This window comes from Manis javanica, chromosome 10 (assembly GCF_040802235.1).
Source record: "Manis javanica isolate MJ-LG chromosome 10, MJ_LKY, whole genome shotgun sequence".
In the NCBI taxonomy this organism is placed as follows: Eukaryota; Metazoa; Chordata; class Mammalia; order Pholidota; family Manidae; genus Manis; species Manis javanica.
In genome coordinates, this window is record NC_133165.1 from 95,500,570 (window position 1) to 95,526,811 (window position 26,242).

Here is a 26,242-nt window from a genome sequence, read left to right on the forward strand (position 1 = left end):
AACCCCTGGACCAGATGGCTTCACCTCTTTGATGTTTATCAAACATTTCAAGAAGACATTATACACATCCTCCTTAAAGTTTTCCAAAAAGTAAAACAGGAGGGAATACTCCCAAAGTCATTCTACAAAGCCAGCATCATTCTAATACCAAAACCAGGCAAAGACACCACAAAAAAAGAAAATTACAGACCAAGACCCCCAATGAACACAGATGCAAAAATCCCCAACAAAATATTAGCAAATTGAATTAAGAAATTCATAAAAAATATCATCCATTATGATCTGGTGGGATTTATTCCAGGGATGCAAGGATGGTATGATATTAAAAAAAATCTTTCAACATCATATACCACATCAAAAAAAGAAGAACAAAAACCACATGATCACCTCAACAGATGCTGAAAAAGCATTTGACAAAATTCAACATCCACTCATGATAAAAACTCTCAAAATGGGTAGAGAGGGCAAGTACCTCAACATAATAAAGGCCATATATGACAAAGCGACAGCCAACATCATACTTAACAGTGAAAAGCTGAAAGCTTTCCCTCTCAGATTGGGAATAAGACAAGGATGCCTACTCTCCTCACTTCTATTCAACATAACAACCATGGCAATCAGACAACACAAAGAAATCAAAGGCATCCAGATTGGTAAGGAAGAAGTTAAACTGTCCCTGTTTGCAGATGACATGTTATTGTACACAAAAAACTCTGAAGAATCCACTCCAGTACTACCAGAACTAATAACAGAATTCAGCAAAGTTGCAGGATACAAAATTAATACACAGAAATCTGTTGCATTCCTATACATTAACGATGAACTGGCAGAAAGAGAAATCAGGAAAACAATTCCATTTAGAATTGCATTTGAAAGAATAAAATACCTAGAAATAAACCTAATGAAGGAAGTGAAAGACCTACATTCTGAAAACTACAAGACACTCATAAGAGAAATTAAAGAAGATACTAATAAATGGAAACACATCCCATGCTCATAGAAAGGAAGAATTAATATTGTCAAAATGGCCATCTGCCTAAAGCAATCTACATATTCAATGCAATCCCTACGAAAATACCAACGGTATTCTTCAGCTAACTAAAGGAAATAGTTCTAAAATACATATGGAACCACAAAAATCCCCAAATAGCCAAAGCAATCCTAAGAAGGAAGAATAAAGCTGAGGGGATTATACTCCCTGACTTCAAGCTCTACTACAAAGCCACAGTAATCAAGACAATTTGGTACTGGTACAAGAACAGACCCATAGACCAATGAAACAGAATAGAGAGCCCTGATATAGACCCAAGCATATATGGTCAATTAATACATGATAAAGGAACCATGGACATATAATGGGGAAATGACAGCCTCTTCAACAGCTGGTGTTGGCAAAACTGGACAGCTTCATGTAAGAGAATAAACTGGATTACTGTCTAACTCCATACACAAAAGTAAATTTGAAATGGATCAAAGACCTGAATGTAAGTCATGAAACACTAAAACTCTCAGAAGAAAACATAGGCAAAAATCTCCTGAACATAAACATGAGCAACTTTTTCCTGAATGCATCTCTTCCGGCAAGGGAAACAAAGGCAAAAATGAAAACATAGAACTACATCATGCTAAAAAGCTTCTGTACAGCAAAAGATACCATCAGTAGAACAAAAAGGCATCCTACAGTATGGGAGGATATATTGATAAATGACATATCTGACAAGGGGTTAACATTCAAAATATATAAAGAACTCACACATCTCAACCCCCAAAAAGCAAATAACCTGATTAAAAAATGGGCAGAGGATCTGAACAGACACTTCTCCAAGGAAGAAATTCAGATGGCCAACAGGCACATGAAAAGATGCTCCATATCACTAATCATCAGGGAAATGCAAATTAAAACCACAATGAGATATCACCTAACACCAGTTAGGAGGACCAAGATCAAAAAGTTTAGGAACACCAAATGCTGGCGAGGATGCGGAGAAAGGGGAACCCTCTTACACTGTTGGTGGGAATGTAAATTGGTTCAACCATTGTGGAAAGCAATATGGAGATTCCTCAAAAAACTAAAAATAGAAATACCATTTGACCTGAGAATTCCACTCCTAGGAATTTACCCAAAGAAAACAAGATCTCAGATTCAAAAAGACATATGCATTCCTATGTTTATCGTAGCACTATTTACAATAGCCAAGACATGGAAGAAACCTAAGTGTCCATCAGTAGATGAATGGATAAAGAAGATGTGGTACATATACACAATGGAATATTATTCAGCCATAAGAAAGAAACAAATCCTACCATTTGCAGCAACATGGATGGAGCTAGAGCGTATTATGCTCAGTGAAATAAGCCAGGCAGAGGAAGACAAGTATCAAATGATTTCCCTCATCTGTGGAGTATAAGAACAAAGAAAAAACTGAAGGAACAAAACAGCAGCAGATTCATAGAACCCAAGAATGGACTAACAGTTACCAAAGGGAAAGGGACTGGGGAGGATGGGTGGGAAGGGAAGGTTAAGGGGGAAAACGGGGCATTACGATTAGCACACATAATGTAGCGGGGTGGGGACATGGGCAAGGCAGTATATACAGAGAAGACAAGTAATGATTCTATAGCATCTACTACGCTGATGGACAGTGACTATATTGGGGTATGTGGTGGGGACTTGATAATAGGGGGAGTCTAGTAACCATAATGTTGTTCAAGTAATTGTAACATAAGAAGAAAACAAATCCTACCATTTGCAACAACATGTGGAACTAGAGGGTATTATGCTCAGTGAAATAAGCCAGGAGGAGAAAGACAAGTACCAAATGACTTCACTCATATGTGGAATATAAGAACAAAGGAAAAACTGAAGGAACAAAACAGCAACAGATACACAAACTCCAAGAAGACAGTAGCAGTTACCAAAGGGAAAAGGGGTGGAAATGGTGGGTGGGGAGGGAGGGGAAGATGATTAAAGGGTATTATGATCAGCACACATAATGTAGGGGGGAGCACAGGAAAGGCAGTGTAGCACAGAGAAGACAAGTAGTGACTCTATAGCATCTTATTATGCTGATGGACAGTGACTGCAATGGGGTGTGGGGGGGGTGTCTTGATAATATGGGTGAATATAGTAACTATAGCGTTGCTCATGTGAAACCTTCTTAAGACTGTATATCAATGATACCTGAACTTTTTTAAATGCAGAAAATACCAAACAAAACAAAAACCCTTCAGTGGTTCCCTATGGCTCTTAGGCTGAAGAGCAAAATCCAGAAGCATCATCTTTGTCCCTGTCCTTCTACGCTTATTTTGGGTCACTGTGTCTCACACTCTCTATGTTCATGACACAATGGCCTTTCAGTTCTTTGAATATGCTATGTGCTCTCCACCATAACCTTTGTGCACATTGCTCCTAATGACCAGGGGCTTCCTCCTTTCCTAGCTATCCAACTCCTATTTACCCTTAACTCAACCGACACAGATCTTTTGGGAAGCTATCCCTGACTGTCTTTTCTCCCCCAAATCTAATTCAAGGTCTCTTGTTTCACAGCCTCATGGCATCTGCTAGTTTTCCTGCATATGACCTAATCACAATAATAATTTATTGTGTTAATATTAGCTAAGTGTATGTTGCCCCTAGTGAACTATAAACTCAGGAAAGGAAAGGCCCCTTTAATTCTCAGCTGTACTGCAATGCCTAGCACAATGTGTGGCCCAGGGTAGAGTCTCTATATTACTTACTGAATGAAGGGATGAATTCCAGGTGGGGAAAGCCACCTGCACAAGGCAGACGGATGTGAAGGAGGCTGGCACACATGGAGTCATAAGCAGATCCATACTGATGGAACATGTCATGCTTTCATAGGGGTGGGGACAGGGAGACTGACTGGAGATCAGGCTGGTGTGGCAAATAGGAACCAGATTACCGGAGGCCTTCTTACCCTTCTTTTTTTTTTTTTTTTGTCTTAGAAAGTCTTTATTTCTCCTTCATTTTTTTTTTAACCTTTTTTTTTTAAAATCATTAATCTACAGTTACATGAAGAACATTATGTTTACTAACTAGGCTCCCCCCTTCACCAAGTCCCCCCCCACAAACCCCATTACAGTCACTGTCCATCAGCGTAGTAAGATGCTGTAGAATCACTACTTGTCTTCTCTGTGTTGCACAGCCCTCCCTGTGCACCCCCCCCACATTATACATGCTAATTGTAAGGCCCCCTTTCTTTTTCCCCACCCTTATCCCTCCCTTCCCACCCATCCTCCCCAGTCCCTTTCCCTTTGGTAACTGTTAGTCCATTCTTGGGTTCTGTGATTCTGCTGCTGTTCTGTTACTTCAGTTTTTCTTTGTTCTTATACTCCATATATGAATTAAATAATTTGGTACTTGTCTTTCTCCGCCTGGCTTATTTCACTGAACATAATACCCTCTAGCTCCATCCATGTTGTTGTAAATGGTAGGATCTGTTTTCTTCTTATGGCAGAATAATATTCCATTGTGTATATGTACCACATCTTCTTTCTTTATCCATTCATCTACTGATGGACACTTAGGTTGCTTCCATTTCTTGGCTATTGTAAATAGTGCTGCGATAAACAGGGGTGCATCTGTCTTTTTCAAACTGGACTGCTGTATTCTTAGGCTTCTTACCCTTCTTCTACACATTATACAGTACCTGCCCCACTGAGGTTGGAGGAATTCAGAAGAACAGCATGGCATGCTGATGGCACTCCCTTTCCCCCACATCACCTCCTTTGGATATTTACTTTTCCTTTATTGAAAAATTTTCAGTCTTATCATTTCTCTTGCCTTCCTGACATTCAACCCATTAGTAATCCTATTGGCTCTACCTGATTCTGACTAATAGTCTAAAACTAACTTAGTCTAAGACACCATCAGCAGCACCCCTACCTGGTCCCCCAACTTCTACTCTAATCTCTGATTGCCTGTCTTCTACAAAGCAGCCGGTGTGCTCTTTTAAAAAATATACATGAGATCACATCAGTCCTTAGCTTAAAACCCTTAGATGGTTTACCATCACACTTAGAAACCCAGTGACCTCATTAAGGTCTGGTAGACCAATCTGGATATCCAGATTTACCTGATAGGCAGCTAAAGAAAGAAAGATTTCCTGAAGTGTTTAATTTTTAATAAAATGAATTTTGCTTTTATCAAAGCATATTTTTAGTTAGGACACAAGTGCAATTGAAAACTTGACTTTCCTATAGGCATTTCCTGTTTGCATCTTTGAAAATAACTTTCCTGATTTCAAGAACCAAGTTTATATATTTGCCAGAAGTCTGATGTACAGGGATTTGATGTTCTTTACACTTCTGTTCAAACTCCAGAAAGAAAAAAGGCAGAAAGACAGACAAGAAAAGAAAGGGGAAAGGTTCATAGTTCCACGATCCATGATCTTGAAAGTCCATGATCAAGAGTTCACACTCACTCCGCAAATACTGATCTGGAGGATGCGTCAGTAACCGCCAGGAACTCTGCCTGCTCTGGCTGGTAGCTGGGAAGCATCTGATGGACCCTGTCCACGAGTCTTCTCTTGCCATCCTGAGAACTGGTGTCAGGCAGCAGTGGCCCTTCCATTTCAGAGGAGTGACATAACCCAGGGGACTGCTCCTGTGGTCCTCTCATTTTAGGAGGTCAGACATTTGGTCTGAGTCCATCGCATCCATCCAGGCAATATTATAACAGTTAAAAGGATGAATTTCAGTGTCAGATAAACCTAGGTTCACAGTTCAATTCCATTGCTCACTAGTTATATAACCTTGGACATGTTATTGAACCTCTCTGAGCCTCCATTTCTCTCCTCTTTAAGATCAAAACAATACCTACTCCTCTAGTTATCATGGGAATTGCTGCCTGGGTTCAAATCCTAGCCTGGTTCCTTAATAGCTGGGTGGCTTTTCTCAGCAGAAGATGGGTATAATCATAAAAACTTATCTTAAAAATTTGTTGTGAGGATTTAATTAATTCACAGGAAGTGCTTTGAAGAGTGCTTGGCACAAAGTAAGGGCTGCTAAAATGTTTGCTACTTACTATCTTTATGACATGAGAGGTTAGGTTTTAGAGTGGCCCAGACTCACTTTCCAGCAGCAGAGCACACAGCTACTGGTGACCCACCCTTCACTGGTCAAATCCTGCCAAACACCAACCTCTGTCACGTAGCCCGTAAGTCAGAGTCTGTGTATGAATCATACAGCTTCAGCTTTCCCTAGCATTTGATTTACATTATGGTAACATATTCTGATTCATACATAAGTCACTGCAGGTGTCAGTTTGAGGCAATGTGTTATCAGAAATAACAATAGGTTTAAAAGCAAAAAGCTTCTATTTGTATCCTGACTTTGCCAGCTATGTATCTTTAAGAAAGCAACTCAGTTTTTCTGTAACTTAGTCTTCCTCATTTTTAATGAGATGACACTTAACTTACAGATTTATGACTTTTGATGTTAGGTGAAAACTTCCTAATAAACTACAAAGCACTAGATGTTTTTAAAAGCATTATGTGTTACTGTAAAAAGATTTGAAATATTCACTTTAAAAAAATGATCAGTGAAGCCCCTTTTAACATGATTATAGTCTATTCAGAAGAACATTTTTATCTCTGTGCACCTAGCACACTGCTACATCAGCTCTCAGACATTTTACCTATGTGGGAAACTGAATGGCATCAAGGAAAAATAAGGCAAAAATTAAGTTTAGCAGTTAACCTAAACGTAAAAAATGCTGGAGCTGTCTGACCCTGTAATACTGGCAAATATTCACCTACACATATTTTCAAAAATGTACCTGGCTGAGAGGATGAAGGAACGTTCTACACTTTCAATCTTTAGTTCATTCTGATATGCTTCTTGGGTGGGTTTTCTGACCTGGAAGAAGGCAAAACAATTTGAGCGAACTCATCCTACTGAAAATTTCATCTCTGAAACACAGCTGAAGCTGCCTGATGCCCCGGCTGCTGATACTCACCACCAACCTCCGTATCCACCTTTATCTACACCACTACTCCCCCTCACCTACACTACGCTCCAGATAAATACCTACATACACACACAGGCCTGACTTTCCCACCTTCACGCCTTCGCTCACACTCTTCCCTCCACCTGGAACACCCTCCCCCACATCTCAGCCTGGCTGAATGTGACCTACTCTTTAAAGCTCTTGAGTCTTCCTCCAAAAGGATTTCCTCAATTTTCCCTTTCCATCTGCCACCAATGCACCACGCCCTACCAAAGCTGCTGTTCCTTATTTTCTGAACTCCCCAAAACTTGGTGTCTTTATACTGACATTTGCTACTGTCCATTTTATAGGTGTATTTATGTGTAGCCTATCATCTTCCCAGCTGGTTGCTAAGCTCTTGGGGGGACTGGGGCAGAGGCAGAGGCGAAAAGGAATTATGCTTCAATTAATCTTTGTATTTTGCATCAAATCTATTACCATGTTTTGTTTATAGTAGTCCTAAAAGGATATCTTATGAATAAATTAATGTATGAGTGAACAAATGACTACACAAATAATAACACATGGAGAGAAAGTCAAGGATGTGAAAATGATGATTATCTTAATATTTTTTTTCTCTACATATTCTTGCAGGGGTTGGGGAAGAGAGAATAGTCTCACACACACACACAGACCTTCATTCCAGCCAACGAGAGCATGTTGTTTAGTTTATACATCCCAGACTGCACCGGGGTTGTATACAGCAGGGCATCATTAAACTGCAAGTAGAAACAATTCAGAGGATGGAGTAAAGAACAAATTTTAGTTACAAAGATATTGGTGAGACACAAAAATAAAGGAAAAATATTACCTCTTTGTTAACAGCTCTCTGAATAAAATACTTATGTCTGCTTATATGAACCAGAACTACTTAGAATGTTTTATTAGAATATTAAGAAGGCTAGAAAATGTGCTTTCTTTCCAAGTTCTGGAATAGACTTAATGCTTTCTGAATTCTAAATCCCAGTTATTAGCGTTTGACTATATAAACTGTATCAATTTTTCTAAATTAGAAATGAAATAAACTCAATTCAAAATGGAAATGATTTTCTGATTATGCATCATAAAAGACTCTGTTTTCTGTACTTGAAATACAAATAAGCAATAGAGCCAAAGATTCCACTATCACTGCTATTTGAATGTGTCAAGTTTTATCTTGTCATGTACAAATATCTCCTTCCATTAAACAGTTATCCCTGCCTCAGGCTCATCACAAACACTCGTGCCCACTTACCAGGAAAAATACTCGGGGCTGCATGACTTTCCGAGACAGCTTCATCAGTGTTCCTTCTTTAAGAAAAACCTGAATCACCCAAACAAACACCCCTTCAGTCTTACTATCATAACATAACTATAATAGACAAATACAATTTTCTTCCCAACTTGCTTTTCCCAGAAAAAAAATTTTTTTTGGTGGGGGCTAGGTGGACAGAGTTTCCTTGTGACTTTTTACAGTCATGGTTTCTTTTTAAACCCTGTAAGTCATTTAGAACTGGACAAGCCTGCAGTTTCATATATCCAGTACTGGCCCCAGGGGTACCAAGTGGTCTGAATGTAATTGACTGAGTGTGTACTTGATCCTAAGGCAAAGGCAACATCCTGACAATTGCACTTTGTAATTTTCTTGAATTCATTCCCCAGGCCACTTTTGTGCTCTGTGAGGAGCATCAAAAGACCAATTGTCTCCTTACCCTTATAATTCTCTTTTACATTAAAAATTCCAAATGAAATTGTCTTTAAAGCTGTGTGAGGTCAGCTAGTATTACACAATAAAATGACCCTATTTAATCAGATACACTGTGGGGTCCCCTGCCATTCCCTAATTGGATTGAACTTCCTGTCACAGTGACTTCGATCATGAATGCTTTGAATGGACAGAATGCAGTTAGTTGATGCAGACTGGGTCAATGAAGAGTAACAGTAACAATCTATTTCTATAACTGAAATGAAAAACAGCTACAAATGGTGCCTAAATGCACTGTATTACATTTGCAAAAGGCAGTCTAAAGCACTTACCCGTCCAGGCTGCACGATTTCATGGTGTCCATTTAAGCTGTATTGAATTTGCATAAGTTTCTGAAAGTTGTCCTACAGAAAAAGAATGCAGAGCATATGAAGCCTGGGCTCCCAGGTTTGGCAGTGCGTCGGCCCCTGAAATCCAGATACTCACTCCTTGCTTCATGGTGTCGTTGGCGTGGTTAGCTACCTCTATGACAACAGCAAGGGCATCTGAAACATGGAGGAACCAGAGTCGAGTTTGGTCAGTCCCCAGGAATTGCAACACTAAGCAATTCCAGATGACAAGATGGCTAGTGTAGAGCAACCAACCCCTGCAGGAGCTCAGTTAAGCGTAAGTAGGGAGAAATACAGCTGATGAGGCAAACCAAGGAAAAACAATACTTATGAAAAAAATGAGTCAAAGAAAGGGACATTAGATCATGGGGATCAATAGTATGAATGTCAGGGTTGTTTTGTGCTGAGATTTGATTGCCCTATTTACTGGCCTTTAGTGGGAACCACAGAGGCTAAACGTCCTGGAATACCTATTAAAATCTGCCCAAAGAAGGTTATCATTGAGAAAAACTGGTGGAGTGTTGAAGAGGGAAGTATGCCCTCCCGAGGCTGGTGTGGCAGTGACATCCCTGCCTGATTTGTGTAGTTTGGTCACTTTAGGGACTCAGGATTTTAAAGCTAGAAGGGGACCTTGCAGATCAAGTGGTTGAATCCTTGCTTTCGAAAGCAATGGACACCTAGAGAAGGGGAGTTTACCACCAGCACAGAGGGACTGTGGCAGGAGGAGGAAGCTTCCTGCCTTGGACCTTGCCGGTCCGCTCCCTCAGGAAGCTGGTTGTGGGCCTCTATTTGCCCTGCAATTTCACCTGCATCCAGCACCATGTCACCACCTTATCTAGTTCTATAGTTCTACCTCAATCTGCCTAAAATAGAATTTTTTTAAAAAGTTTATCAAAAATATTGAGTTAAAAAAATTTTTTTTTTTTTTTTTTTTACTTTCCAGGTCCAAATAAACTTAACAATTTCTGCAATATATGAGACCACAGAAGTTATTTACCTTGAGTATCTCTGTAATCTCCAGAGTCTTCTAGGAGATTTTTCAAATAATCTACAAAAGGGAAAAAATTATATTTAGTATAGTAAAGCACTAAGGACAAAAATATTTGTCTTTCTTACTCAATACCTTAGTCTGTGTTGTTAGTTCATATATAGCCTGTTTAAACTTGTACTGACTTTCTAAAAATGTGAAAGACTAAAAGCCTGAGACTGACTTGAAATCAGGACACAGAATCATGAGCTGGAAAGAGCCTTAGTGATCACACTGGTCACTGGAGAGGTGAGCAATCAGGTTACCGTGCGCGGGGTCTTGCCCAAGCCACACAACCCCTTTGTGGCAGAGCCAGGACCAGAATCCAGGTCTCCGAATGCCAAACTCAGCTTTTTTACTCAAACATACAAGACATACCTCAATCTCAGACCATATGCATGTCTAGTACAAAGTTTCAAGCATTAATAGATTGGCCACCTAAGGGATTTTTTAATCTACAAGTCTAACAATGCCCAGAACACCAGAGGAGTGCAGTACAGCTGACCCTTGAACAACATGGATTTAAACTGCATGGATCTACTTATACATGGGTTTTTTTCAATAAATATATTGGAAATTTTTTGGACATTGTGACAATTTGAAAAAGTATTTTCTTTCCCATAGCTCTATTATAAGAATATAGCATATCATATATATACTATTCAAAATGTGTTAATCAAGTGTTTATGTTATCAGTAAGACTACCCGTCAACAGTAGGCTATTGGTAGTTAGGTTTTGGGAGAGTCAAAAATTATATGCAGATTTTCAACTATGCGGTAGTGTCAGCGCCCCTAACGTCCACATTGTTCAAACGTCAACTATATAAGTCTCTAGACCAGTGGTTCTCAAATGGGGTAAATCTGTCCCCAGGGGACATTCGGAAATGTCTGGAGACATTTCTGGCTGTGACAGCTGGGGAGAAAGAAGGTGCTACCGGCCACCAAGTAGTGAGAGGCCAGGGATGTTGCTAGTGAATACACTATAAATGCACGGGATAGCTCTACAACACAGAATTATCTGAACCAAAATGTCAAGAGCACCACAGCTGAAAAACCTCACTCTAGAATAAATGTCCTATAAATGAACAACATGGTGTACAGTGGTTCTTACAATACAAAAAAAATTAATAAATTAAGCAATAGGTTATACTTAATAAATTTTTAATACCAAGGAAAGTCACAGGATTTCCTGGTAATACTTCCTTCTCTGCTGAGAAATGTTGGATAGCTTCCCATCACCTATTAAATTAAAACATATTCCATTCCCTCCACTTCAAAGTCCCTCTTGCTACTGCCTAACACAGGCCCTTTGCTCTTATCAAAGTTTGATCCTGCACAATTCCTTGAACACTTCCCATGTGTTCCCTGGCTCCACACTGTGTGTCTCCAATGTTCCCTTCTTCTGAAGCCTATCTCTGTCTCTGCATATAAAAATTCTATTCATATTCTTCAAGGCTCATCTCAAATTTCTCCTCTTCTACCAAACCTTCCATTTGAAAGAAATATTCTCTCCCTTTGAATAATACATTACACGGCAAATATTCACTTTGTCTTTTTTTTTCCGTTAGACTCAAAGTTCCTCATGGGTAGGACCCACATCTGATTCATTTTTCTATGTGTCACAGCACTTAACCATGGCCTTTCCATACAGGGACAAGAAATGATGCATACAGAATGACAAGAAAGTAAATGATTTTTTTAGAGAGGATTGTGTTTTACTTTAGGTAAAAGGCTGAAACCAATCCTAATGCCAGTGGGAGTTGAGAAAAATGGAAAGGGACATATTAAGAGACTAAATACATTTTTATCAGACCCAATCTCCACTTAGCAATATTAAGGAACACATATAATTTTATCTCATGGATTTATGAAGTCATGCTCAAAGGCAAAAAGGGAAACTTGGATGTTAGTGCCAGCTTTTAAAATTTAACAGATGACACCAACACCCCTCATCCCCAAATGCTGAACTGTACATCTTTGAAATGGACTCAAGAACCTGTGTTGAGTCTAGACACGCACATTAGAAATACCCAGTAGTGACAATAAGCCATAGTGAGATTGTGTGATGACATTAAGCTTCTATGCACCACAGCATAGGATCTACCTTATCAGAGACCATCACTAGACATACAAGTTGGAGAGTATGCTTCAAATCAAAAAAGTGTTTCTTACTTATTTGTGGTTTCTCCACAAAAATTAACAAACACATTAATTATACATTCTAGTCTTATACAGAGATGAAAAATGAACTTAATCTTCCTTTGACCCCACTCAGAATGTGTTCTGTATATAAACCATGTTTAGTGAGTCCAAATATTTAACTTTCCTATGAGAGTGACAGGACCAGGGAGAAAATCTTATTCTTCTTACTCAATGCCTAGGCTACCTCATTCATCAAGTGATATTCCTTAAACCTGTCATTAGCTGGAGAGTGTCAAAAGGAAAGCAGATTTATTAAGTATCAGATTCATGGCAAGTTCCCATTTTATCTTCTTGTTCTTTAATACAGAAGTATATTTGTGCAAACTGAAACGTTTCTCTAAACCAAAATAGCTCACTGAAAGATGTCCGTATTAGGAAATCCTGACCTCAGAATCACTGTGCTGAGTCTGATTAGCCTCTGAATTGCATTTTCTTTCCTTGTACTTAAGCTCAGCTGCTACCCATCAGTCCGAACTTTCAGGAACAGATACACAAACTGGCTGTTGCCAAATTAAGCTTCTAATCAAGGAAGTAATGGAGTAGGTTTACTTGCCTTGCCAATTTTTTAAAAACACCTTAAAACTCAACTTTTCAAAACTGAAACTTAGAAATTTGACTTTCCAATGTATTCATCCATCTTTTCAGGGCATCTTCTTGTAGTACATCCTTTTGAGAATGTTCACCTTATTAAAGATGACAAGACCACGATCTCCCCAGGTAAACATCACTCAGTGCCTTAACTGCAGAATAAGAATGTGACTAATCTCCTTGAGCCAGATGGGAGGAGCAATGAAACTACCAGTGGCCCCAGGGACTGTTACAGCCCAGGTGAAACCAGGAAAGGAAACCAGACAGACACACCTGTGTTTGTCATAGGGAGCTGTTGGCTCTGTACCATGTAGGACCTAGTTTCCTGCAGGAGCTTCATTTTTTTAAAAAATGAGGAGAACAGAGTAGTCATTTCAGCTTCCCATGTTACACTTGTAGTATTCCATGACTTAACTGCTTCTGCCAAATCAAACAGCATTTTTCAATATTTCTCTAATAAAAATGCCTCAAATGTTATCAAGGTTATTTATATCCAAGAAAAGGTTGGTTCATCATCGACACTGCAAACGTACTTTCTGGTCACCAGGTGGCACTGTTGATTAACAAAAGTTACTTAACCACTACATAACCATCATCCAACGTTAGCAGCCACAAAAAATAGGGACAGCACATATATGCAACCCTGTGCCACTAACTCTGCCACTGGAGCGAAACAATGAGGAGCCAACAAATACAACATCTTGCTAGAGGTTAAGTTCTCTGTATATGGGCTCCTAGTAAGCCTTATCCTCTCCTAATTATTTAAACAATGAGTAATCAGTTTAAGCAGAAAACTATTCAGAAGTATAGTTAATCTTTCTTTAAAATGCATCATCTGTGGGTATCTGGGACTTTAAAATTCAACAACACCCTGTCAGATTCCTGCACTGTGTGCTGAGAAAGGCTGACAGTAAAGCACAGAGGAAATGAGCATTCAGGATGGGCATTTAGTGAAATGCTTTGAATTTTCAGACATGTCTTGCTTTATTTATATTATTCAGATTTCTTCTTCCCTAAATATGAGATCAACAACACAGAATTGTGGGACCCAGAGAAAAATAAGTCTAGTTAGTAAGGTTACTTGCCAAAGTTTCCAATTTTAAAAGAAACAACCTAAAATTATCCTGACTTATATATATAATAAAGGGTCCACCCTTATCTGAAAAAAAAATTATCCCAACTTGTGAAACGAAGTACATGATTTAAAAAATATCAAAGGATCATGTATCAATTTACAAGACATATTACTGCTATCTTCAAGGAAGCTTGGTGGTGAAGTGTTCAAGAGACCTTGTTAGGAGCGAGAAGACAGATTCTTATTCTCTTTGCCCAGTTATGTCCAGCAAAGGCATCTGACTTTGGCCATGCTCTGTAGTATATCTGTCAATATCCTCATACATAAAATCAGTAGGCTGGACCAGATTGAAACACTGTAATGATTCTCATTCTAAAGTATTATAAAGCATTATTTTTTAAAATTCTAAAATGCATTATAGGTGTGGGTAAAATTGTAGTATTTCCAGAATATCTTGCCTGGCTTTGGTGCATCTGCATATCAATAGGCGTTCTTCAGGGGTAGAGAAGGTTCATCTCCGTATCAATGGGTAATTACCTGGGCAGCAGAGAGCTCATATGAATCTGAGAGGTGAGGCAGAGAGCTGATTTGCTTCTGCTGGAGCAAGAAAGGGACAGCCCGGACTGCAGTTTCTAAGCAATAAATGGATTTTAAACTTTATTTCTCCCTTTGACTGATTTGAGTTTTGGAGGTATTTTGCCCCGGGATTTCCTCTCCCAGGAGTTACAATAGGAAATTTGGACAATTAAATAATGGAGATAACTCAAACCATAAACATTTCTCTAAAATTACTATGACTTTCAAGTACTTCCTTCTGTTTTTACAAATACTTGACTGAATAGCATGTAGGATTTTATAGCCCATTAAAGTATTCTAGCCCATATATTCTCTTCCGTAGGAGTAGCTGAAAAACAGGATCTGATTATAGGGGTACGTCATTTGGTACTTAAGTTTTCTACTACTAGACTTTTGGGTCATTTTTAAATTGTCTTGTTCTGTGTTATAAATAGGATGGCCATACATCCTAATTTGCCCATTAGGATTCTGCTATATACCTGTTGTCCAGGTATAACTATAAATGGTGCCCCTTGCACCCCTGAAAGGTAATGTGTTTGAAAAATTGTGTGATCATTTTAATTATAAGTAACACTCATCAGCATCTTGACATATTTGTATTTTTCCATACTTCAGCTTATTTCTTGCAATCAGTGCAAATGAAAAGTTTCTTTTTAAGTACCTGTTATATATCATGAGAAACCTCTCCTGAAAGGATATACCTATTTAGAGTATCATATAAACATATGAGAATACCAGTTTTACTAAATGACTGCCAGTTTCGTGTATTGTAGTTTTTTACTGCTAATGTAGTAGGAGGAACTGATAACTTGTTTCAACTGGTATTTATGACTTAAGAGTATGTTAGACATGCCACTGTATAGTTATTATGTATATTTTTTCTGAGTGAACTGTATTTTTAGTCCAGTTATCTATGGGAATTTGAATATTCTTAATGAAAAAGGTTTTTTTTCCATATTTGTCGCAAATGCAGCAAATTTATCTTCTGATGTACTGTGTACCTTTTTATCATGACTATTTAAAAGTTTTATAATGTTTTCATTATCTAGTATAGTTGAAAGGTGTCAGTGTTTTCCTTTTTAACTTGTTTTTCTGGGCTTGGAAAATCATCTCTCCTACTTTCCCTACCTTTAGAGTTTCAGTAAATAACCAATTTTTTTTTCCTAGTTTTCCTACAGTTTCATGCTTTATATTTAGGTTTCTTTTTTAAATTAAGACTTAATTTTTTTAGAGCAGTTTTAAGTTCCCAGCAAAACTGAGGGAAAGGTACAGAGATTTTCCTATGTACCTCCTGCTGCCACACATTATCAACACCCCCATCAGAGTGGTACATTTATTACAGTAATGAAGCTACACCGACAGATCAGTATCACCTGAAGTCCACAGCTTACATCATAATTCAACTCAGTGCTGTACACTGTGGGTCTAGACAAACAGATGATGCCATGTGTCCACCATTAAAGTATCACAGAGGGTATTTTCACTGCTCTAAAAATCCTCTGTTCTCTGCCTATTTACATTTGGTTTTGATTTTATTTTTTGTATATCCACTCATGTATGAACTTCAGTATTTCCAATTCTAACATATATTCAATAAACAATCTTTTTTAGTGTCTTGTACATCTTACTTTTGTCATACCTTAGATTCTTATAAACAACAGGATGTATTTCAAGTGACTGCCTTATTCCAAAAATAAAATCTTTTTTTAATTGATAGGTCTATTTTTTGCAATGATATTGTGTATCTTTAATTATTGATGTTTTAGAATCTGTATTGCCTGATGTTTCCCTCCCAGAATATTTGGATGTACTCTATTTATTCCTATATACAAAATAATTTTGAAATGCATCAATAAAATTGAGAATTCTAAGTTAACCTTAATGAGAATAGGGAGCAGTGGCAATAATGTCAGAAGCTGTTAATGTAGTTCTACAGTGTCAAATACTATTTTATGCATAAATGCTAAACTTGGGCTTCATGAGGACATGGAGACTGAATTAATTATCCTTATATCCCCAGCAGCTAAAAGGTGGTCTGCTGTATATTCAGTAAATGTTTCCTGAATGTCTGACAGACTAAATGGCACCCCATTTAGGGTTACCACTCGTGCGTTATGTTTTACTAAGCAGTTGCGATATTTTTAGGGACTGGCTAATTAAAAGGTACTCTGGCCCCTGCACTAATTCTTCTGCCTCTCAAATATGAGTCCAGTGGTAGTCCTGAATTATGTGGCCCAGGGTTGCTTCTTGGAAGTTAGCGAAAGTGACTTTTCTGGGCTTTCTGGCTCACAGATTCATGGGTTGGAAAGCAAATAATCCCTTTCTGGGAATTAGAAAGGCTGCTTCTCTTGGGCTGATGTAGCCCCTCACCAGTGCACACAACATGGCAAAAAGAGTATGGGCAGGAGTTGGACCTTGGCCAGGAGCCCTGTGCAGGGCATAACCCGATGAAGGCAGCCCTGGTCTACCCAGGTGTTGGTAAGTCTGGTCCTAAGGTGGCAAGCCCAAAGGACTCACCACCCAAACCTGATTCCAGGCTCTCCCTATGGCAAAATTTTGGAGCACAATGGACAGAATCCTCCCTACCCACAGTTCCTTTTTATCAGGGCAGATTGACTAGACATATCCAGAATGTCCTTAAGAAGGTGAACCCTCAGGAGGTCTCCCAGCAAAAGTAAACATCCATTATTTTGGCTTGGTTGAGGCCATTTTTCTTTGTGGATGCCTTGTCCTGTCATGAAGGCTACCAGTTTATCAAGTCAGAGTCTCAAACGTACAGAAACAGCCTTGGCACACTGAAGCCCCACTTAAAAAAGGTCTTATCCATATTTGGTCTCAACCACCCTGATTATCCACAAAGAGCAAATTTAAGGTTAGGGAGGTAAGTATATTTTACTACCCAAAGAACAGCCAAATTAAGAATAAAGCAAAAATATAAATATCAAAGTGAATTCAAATTTGACTGAATTTCATTGTTCTCTCCAATGGGAACAGTTCCTGATGTGAGCCCATGATTCTGACAAATACTAAGAGGGAAACTCTTCAGCTTGCTAGATCTTTGGCAATCCAGGTCCCAGCAATAAGAGGCTTTTGGCTACTTGCAGGGAATCTGAGTCAAATCGACATTGAGAATTGGAAAAATAATGGTCTATGAGTAGAATTTAGGGGCTCTGAAAACTTGAATGGGGAAAAACAAACAAACAGTATTTTCACCAACCTCTAAGTGAAATATACAATTTCCTTCCATTATGAATGTAGGCAACAAACCAGAGTATTATTGATACCAGTGACTTCATCACCATAGAAATCACATCACACTTGTTGCAGACATCTGAAAAAATCATTTACTCTCACCACTACTTCAAAATCATGGTAGTTATCACATTCACCACCAGATCTTCTTATTTAATACACAATTAAAGAAACACATGTATTATTATGTCCCACATCAAAATGATTTTTATAAATATATTTCAGCCCAACTGCTTTCCCTTTTATCTCATGTATTTCATTCTGTAACTTAAATTATTCTGAGATCCATAGGCTTTCACCACATTGCCAGAGGGATCCAGACAAAAAAAGTTAAGAACCCCTATCCTATACAGAAAATGAGATTACACTTAAAAACTATAACTTACAGGCGGATGAAGTATGCTTACCTCTTACATCCTAAGGTCTTCCCATTGTATTAAAATATTTCATAGGTATAATTTATTAAATACCACCTCTCAAAATACCTTGTTCACAACTATGAATTGCAACATAACAGCTGAGCTAATTACATTGGAAATTCTGAATATTATCTCCTCCCATTTCACATGGATGGAACTGCCTTACGTCAGGGCCTTTGGTATCTTTAGAAACAAAATTCCTTGGCTGGTGTCCAGGACTGTTCCACCTTTCATCAAGTTCTGCCATAGGGAAACTGTTAGATGACTTTTGATGTAGACAATTAGCCCTGGGTTTTGAAGCAAATACTTGCCAAGCAGAAGTTTCATTTTTCAGTAAGGGTTTTTGAAAAGTCATGTATTAATTTGATTCTGATCTTTTTTTGAATCTGCTTATTAGCCTGTTCATAGCTCAAATTTATAGCTTCAGAACACTATTACAGATGTTCCTAATTTCCCTTTTTCTACCAACATGGGAAATCCTGGATTTCTAAAACTTGAGGGAGTTAATACCAGCCCAGATACAGGAAAAGTAATATAATATGTTGTTAAAGTCACTTATAATAGAACATAAATATTTTGAACAAGATCAAAGAAACCACCTGATCCAAATTTAATCAAAGTTCAAAAGACCTTTTTGTCCCTAAATATAGAAGAAGAAAAGGTATTTCAGAAGAATTTTTAAATTGGATTTTTCATTTTATTTTCTCCACCACTATCCTCACTGTTCACCTTGTTTCAACACCAGTGTAGTAACTTTCCACAAATAAAAGGCTTCTTATTGAAAAAATTCATACCACATACAACACAGACAAAAAAAAAATCTAGAAGGATATAACAGTCATCTCAGGATGGTAGAAGATGAAGAGGGACTTTCTTTTTTTATAATATTAAATATCTTTTATAGGCACAAAAGACCCCTTCAAAGAAAAAAAGTGACATAAAAATAAATCCTCAAAATAAACTAGCTCCAACAAGTGATAAGATCAATATAATTTTTAGGAATTGAGAAGAGAAAGAGCTTGATGGGAGCCTGAGAGGTTGGTGGGGTCCCAGGGAGGAGGACTGCAAGCTCCCCCGGGGCAGGGACCGTCACTGTGTTGCTGCCAGAGTACACAAGGGTCCAGCTCAGGGCCAGTCCACATAAATATCTGTTGAATGAGCTAGTGATTTATTAACAGAGGAAAGAATCTAGTCTTGCAGGACAGGTTTCAGAAGAGAGTAAGAAACCTACTGCAGCTAGAGCAAAGGAAGTAAGGGCTGGGCAATTCTGGGTTGTGAACTGTGGTCTTTATACTGTGGATAAGTAAGTTTTGGGGTTTGTTTTTCTAAATTGAAGCTTCACTATTTTAGAGCAGTTTTACATTCACAGTAAGATTGAGAGGAAGGTCTAGAGATTTCCCACATACCTTGTGCCCCCACAACATCCCCAGCCTCTCCCATCATCACCACCCCCCATCAGAGTGGTATATTTCTTACAGTGGGTGAAGCTACACTGACACATCATAATCACCCAAAGTCCCTAGTTCACATTAGGGTTCCCTCTTGGCGTTGGATATTCTGTGGGTTTGGACAAATGTATAATGACATGTATCTATCATTATGGTAGGATAAATGTTCAACTTTCCTAATAAACAGAATTTAAGCATGTCTATGAAATTACAGGAAATGCTGGTCTCTGCTCTTGGTTCCTGGCACAGAGCTTCTAAAACCCTTGTAATTTTCTAAGTGATAAGAGCACTAGGAGCATCTTCTGTTCTTCTATTTGGTCTTTGACCCTAGTTCAGACAAAGAGCTTCTAAATCCCTTGGAATTTCCTAGGTGATAGCAGAGTTGTCTTTTGTTCAGATGAGGTGACTCTTAGTGGGTTCCTGAACAGCTCCTGTTGAGGGGGCTGGTTAACAGAAAGACCAAGCCACAATTAGAAGGTTGGAACTTTCAGCCTCACCCTCCATCTTACAGGAAGGGAGAGGCGCTGGGAGTAGAGTTAACAATGGATCACATCTTAGTGATCAAGCTTCCACAGAATCCCAATGTACAGGGTCTGGTGAGCTTCTGGGCTGCTGGGCAGGTGGAGTTGGGAGACTGGCGTGCCCACAGAGGGCATGGAAGTTCTGTGCCCTCTGTCACATAATTGGCCTTGTGTATGTCTTCCATCTCAGTGTGCATCTTTATCCATCATATTCTTTTATAATAAACTCATAAATATAAATAAGTTATTTCCCTGAGTTCTGCAAGCCATACTAGCAAATTATTGAACCCAGGGAGGAGGTCATGGGAACCCCAATTTAAAGTATGTTAGACAGAAAAACAGAGGACAACTTGGGACTTGTGAATGGATCTTAAATTTGGGGTAGATAGTGTCAGAATTGAATTAAAGTGTAGGATACCCAGCTGGTGCTGAACACACTTGCTTGGTGTAAGGGGGAAAAAAATCCACATATCTGGTGTCAAAAGTGTCGTGAATATGGCAGTAATGTGAGAGTAAAGTGCAGACACAAGAGGGGTGTGTTTTTCCTTTATGGTGTCCTTGGATGAGAAATTAAATGATGATGTGTCAGGCTACATGGGCGAGTGATAAGAGGTAGCATGATAGCGCTGCAGTCTGGCATGAGTTGAGAGAAGCCGAGCCTGAAACATAACAAGGGAAATGGAAAGAGCAGGAAGCAGAGGCAGAGGAAAACTGGTCAGCACATCCTGCGAGTGAGGTGGATGAGGAAAGGGAAGCATTTCAGAGTCCTTTCCACAATTTCGTGCTTGGGTAACTGGTACAGTGTTTTACTCTTAAAAGTAATTTACTGATCCATTCACCCATCAAGCATTCACTGGCACTACTACTTTGGGATTCTCAATCTTTTAAAAAGGGATTCGCAACCTTATAAGAAGGGCATTCATTTCCTGAAGCCTTTTAGTTTACTGAGTCCTGTTATGTGCCTGACACTGAGTTACGATAATACAGTCTCTACCCTAAAGAAATGAGGAAGGAAATAAGCAGTGGTAAAAAAATTACTGCTACTCCTACAGCACTGTTTTCTGTCACTGATTCCTCACTGGTGACTCAAGATTCCTATTTCTCCTAACTCTAAATAGGTTCTAGGCCGCACACATGTTTAAAGATCAGGCTAGATCCAGCGGCCTTGAGAAGCCAATCTAAAGGTGAAATTAACAAGTTTTTCTGCTAAGTAAATCATTCACTTTATTTTACTATTTTATTTATTTTTTTATAATTCTAATATTAAGAATTGAGTTCAGCTTAAAAATACATTACCAAGAACTAGTTCAAAGTTTTTTACTCCAATGAAGGAAGAGATAACCTCAGTAGATTACATAATGGAAACCTAAACTACCCTGGGAAGAAAACACTGCAAGACAATAGGATGGCTGTTTGAATAGCAGGGGCAGGGCAGCTGTGTCCGGGAATTTCCATTCACCTTTCTCCAAGGATTCCAAAAAAAACTGTCCTATCTTATCTGTGTTTCATCTCTGCATTTCTCAAATCTCCGCCCCCTCCCCCCACAGCCCAAGAAACCAAGCCTGGCACAAATCAACTTACACTAAGTCAGGCAGGAATCCTTCCCCCTTTCTGCCTGAAACTCATTAATAAATCAAAGTTATTTATGCCTCAAGCAGTCTCACTCCTATCTGCTTCTATATATTCTGTGCACTTGGAATTATTCCACATTCTAAAATGAAAATAAAAGGTACTTATCTTGTAAGGTTACTTAGAAGATTAAGTCATTGAACTTTTTTGTCCAAAGATAAGGACCTAGTTAACTAACTTGTTTGAACAGATGCAAATTTAAAACCCAACTGCTAAAAATCTAAGTGAACAGAGAGGGGCACTTTGATAGTAATAGTAGAAAATCTTGCAAAATAGGAAATAAGAACATCACAAAAATTAGTATTGGAAAGTCAGAATTCTGCATAAAAATATAAAACAAACGCTAATATCAACGCCAATATATCTTTATAATTGTATGTTCATAGCCGCTACAACTCAGTTTGCGTAGCTTCAGGAAGGACATTTCCATTATCTCTGGAAGTATCTTCCATTTAGGAGATGTCTTCTCTGAATTCTCTATCTCAGCTTTGTCCTGTAGGCTAAAGATGATTTAAACCTGGCTTAAAACCAACCAAAATTACTTCCTGAATGACCTCCGAGGTATTCAAAACTGTCCCAGATAAACTGGGGTGTACTAAATTATTGGTGAAAGACTCACTCCTTGACTTCCAGGAGTTTATAATCAAATTAAGGAAAAAATGTTCAAATTAGAAAGATACTACTAAATTTACAAGGCATGGAATTAATATTTGCTGATCACATGGCACTAATACTAAGGGTCAAGGAGGACTGGAGTGATCAGAAAGAGATGGCGTCAAAGGGAAAGGAGGACTTCAGGTCAGATTTGGAGCAAGGGAATATTTTCAATCAATGGAAGAAAAGGCATAGGACGAAGAACATGTAGTCTATGTTACTGCTTTACTAAGTCTATGTTTACTCTTTAACTTCAGTCCTGACTTTGTGACCTTGAACAAGCCATTTATCACCTTGCCCTTCACTGAATTCATATTTACCAAGGGCCTACTAGATACAAGGTATTGTGTGTCACTTAAATGGAGAAGATTTTCTAATTTAAAGAAGGGGAAAACCGCTTTAAGTTAAACAAGAGGCAACTCAAAAATAAAAAAAACCCCAAATTCACATTACATAGATATTATAAAACAAAATCTGTTCTTAGAATTTTTTTAATCCCCTTTTACTACTTCGCCATTTCTCAATTAAAATCAAACTTAGCATGAACTCTAAGCATAAGTGTATCCTTTTTACTTAGATCATAGTAAGGGGAAAAAATAATTTTACATTAAAATTTCAGAATCTTGCTCCGTTCTCACATTTTAAACCATAGCTGCCTTTTGCCACTAAAAACAGCACTTCATTCAACAGCAGTAGAGCTTAAGCGATTCAAAAGCTCATTTATGACACAGCACAGAATTTATCTAGCAAAGACACAACACATGCATCAGTACTTCCCTTTGTCCTGTGTGTTCTAAATCTCTGCCAAAAGCAGAGGAAAGAAAGTTCAGATGGATAGGATATCCTCAAATTATTTGATTTGCCTTCTGTCATCCCAGAGAACAAACAATCTTGTACCTGATTCACAGTTAGAAACTCAAATTTAGTGGAAACCTAGGGTAGCTGGGGCCTGGGGCTGAAAGGCAGGCCCTCCCCATCAGCTGTTTGTCTTTCACCAGGCAAGCTGGGAAGGCCTGGAGCCTTTGCCTAAAGGGAAATTGGTAAATGAGAACCAAGTACCTCAAAATCTATTTATATAAAATAATAATTGATTGAATTTAGAATTGTGGGTGGCACTTCAGTGTTCTTGTCCATTTTGACACAATTCTTGATGCACATCATGTATGTATATTAAGTCATTGCACATCCAGTGTGTTTCAGCAAATACTTCAGAGGTCCTGATAGTGCGTGTTGGATGCTATGCTTCCTATGAGAGTATACTAGTCTTCCTTTTTGTGATGTCAAACCACTTACTCTCTTTAGGCCTGTTATTTCATCTATGTAAGTAATGCTGTGACATATGCATGGCTATGGTGAAGATTTGAAGAACCAAGGAATATAGAGCCCTGAGCAGTGTGTGCCTTTACTCTAACTAGCTTTTTTTTCTAACCATTAACCTTGGTTAAATCACACAGACACAGCTCTGTAATCTTGAAGCTCACAGTCCAGCCAAAGATACAGACAATGACTCTGAAAACAACACGATGAAAATGGTAAGGATACTTCCTGCTGGTACCAGCAGCTAATACTGACTTAGAACTTACTGTGACTGAGCACTATTGTACACACAGAGCTCATGAATCAATCCTTATGACGACCCTCTGAGGTAAGTGATGGGGGCAATGAGAGCTGCTATACTAATACATGTGGGTGACACTCCAAGCCTCATTCTTGAGTGGCTGGGTAAGGACATTCTTGGGATTAATAATATTAATCAAGTAACAGACAGGTATGTGGGGTTGGGATGGTAAAAGATGTGCTGAGCAAAAGGACTTACACATGGGTGCCCAGAGCAGAGAATGCACAAAGGGATGACGAAAAACTGAAAAGAGGTTGAATTCAGGCAATTTATCTGTGAGGTTGTAAGCAATATGTAAATCCATATATTAGGTAAAGGGGTTACTGGAGTGTTAGGAAAAGACAGGTGTGCTTAGGAGACGCAGGGCTTCATAAGGGCAACGTGAGTTGGTTGGTAAACTGCCGGAGGTGCCCACCTGTCAGCAGCAGCCTGTACTGGGGGATCCTCTGAACTGGCTTGAGCAGGTAGTGCTTGAGGGCCAGGTTAGCACAGCGGGGGCTCATCTGAAAGGAAAAGGTATCCACAGTAAACATGAGCATTTTTCTAAGAAGCCGGGACTGAGAGTCAAGTACCCAAGAAGCCAAACTTTAAAAAACTACCAACTCTGGAAGGGGATTCAGGGAGAAGTTCCCATTATTTGAAGGCATAGCTGTTATGCTAAGTGAAACTGTGGCCGATTCCTACCTACCTCACCCTGTTCTGCAGGCAGATCTCAGAAATCACTGACTCCTCGGGAAAACTTGTTCACAGCCCTCTCCTGATGGTGGTGGCTGCAGGCTACATTCAAGGCCCATCAGAGTCCTCCCTACCCAGCAGCTGCCACTTCAAAGAGCATCTGCCAATATATTCACAGATAGGAACAAACCCCATGACCAAGAAGGAAATCCATGGCCCTCAAAATGAGGCAGCAGAAATAAAACTACTGGGAATTGGATTCAAATAATAACCAGAGCCTAAGGCGATATACCAGTGGTAACAACAGATGGTACTAGGGAGAACTGTAGAAATTAAAGTAACCTGAAAAGCAGCCTTGCTAAGCATCCTTCTCTGATAAGCCCGAACGATGTAAATTTTTTCTCAGATGAAAGGCTGTAAAAGACAGCCCCAAAATCAGTGTATCTTGGAACATTTGATTCCAGAACCGTTTTGATTTGACCAAGGGGACATTTGATTCTGCCTTTAAAGCTTTATTCATGAGTATGTACAACAGACTCTCCTGCCATTTCTGCGCCTCACCCTCATTCTCCAACACAGAAATGGACTATGCGGTGGCATCAAAATGGCCAAATGAAAATGTGTCAATCCTAAAACGTCCTGAGCTTCTTAAACAGCTCAGGTGGGCGGGGAGGAGGTCTTCCAGATTGGCTCGGACTGCTTTACCTTTTTCTATACATGCACCTCCAGGGTCTGGTACACAGAATAATTATAAAATTATAATGATAATGTATTTAAGAAAGCATCTATCATCCAAGCATCATAACCAAGAAAGCTCATTTTCCTGTCTTATGTTTTCTTTTGCTGCCAAGGCAACACAACAACTCAGTGGACACTGATGAAAACCTGGGTCATTTATCAGTTGCCACAGCTATATATATCACACTTTCTTCTTAGCAGCATGAAGACATCAGAGGAGAGGAAAGGAAAAAAAAGAGACTACAAATGATTTTGAAGTTTAATTATTTGTCTACTGCACAAATTAAAAACCAGCAATATCTTAATACTTTTAAAACTTTTCTAGTTTTGTGTGACTGGAATTCACTAATATTTTCAGTTTCAAAACAGAAATAAGTATTAAAATATATAGGAACCCACATCTTCTCCAAAACTGGGGGAGACAAATAGAAGTTTACTTAAGAACTAATTTTTTTTAAATGCATCGTATCAGTTATCTCCAGTCAAATCTGGCTTGTACCCTCATAGCTTTGAGTAAACATACAAAGCTTTGGCTATTAGCATGTTAGTAATTTTTCTTGACTTTGTCACTAAAACTATTAATTTATCTAAATGGAAACAACTTTTACTTTCCATCCACCATTGTAGTTTAGTTAAAAAGTAAAAGGAAAGACAGACTGGCATATAAGAAATGTCCCTACAGAAGTCAAACTCACAGAGGCAGAAAGTAGAATGGTGGTTGCCAGGGGCTGGGGGAGG

The 26,242-nt window shown here is 38.8% G+C and overlaps 1 protein-coding gene across 6 annotated transcripts in view; it reads right to left on the bottom strand.

Moving 5' to 3' along the window:
• The window catches only part of FGD6 (FYVE, RhoGEF and PH domain containing 6), a 106,387-nt gene that overhangs the window by 19,806 nt on the left and 60,339 nt on the right, over positions 1 to 26,242 (bottom strand). For 5 of the 6 annotated variants that reach the window (XM_073213639.1, XM_073213638.1, XM_073213641.1 and 2 more), the window contains exons 8-14: positions 24,507 to 24,594; positions 10,080 to 10,130; positions 9,180 to 9,238; positions 9,026 to 9,097; positions 8,244 to 8,312; positions 7,645 to 7,728; positions 6,800 to 6,879 (exon numbers count right to left, since the gene is read on the bottom strand). In XM_073213639.1, coding sequence (XP_073069740.1) covers positions 6,800 to 6,879; positions 7,645 to 7,728; positions 8,244 to 8,312; positions 9,026 to 9,097; positions 9,180 to 9,238; positions 10,080 to 10,130; positions 24,507 to 24,594 — 503 coding nt within the window. The remainder of the gene's footprint in view (positions 1 to 6,799; positions 6,880 to 7,644; positions 7,729 to 8,243; positions 8,313 to 9,025; positions 9,098 to 9,179; positions 9,239 to 10,079; positions 10,131 to 24,506; positions 24,595 to 26,242) is intronic. The other variant, XM_073213642.1, reaches the window with a different exon arrangement.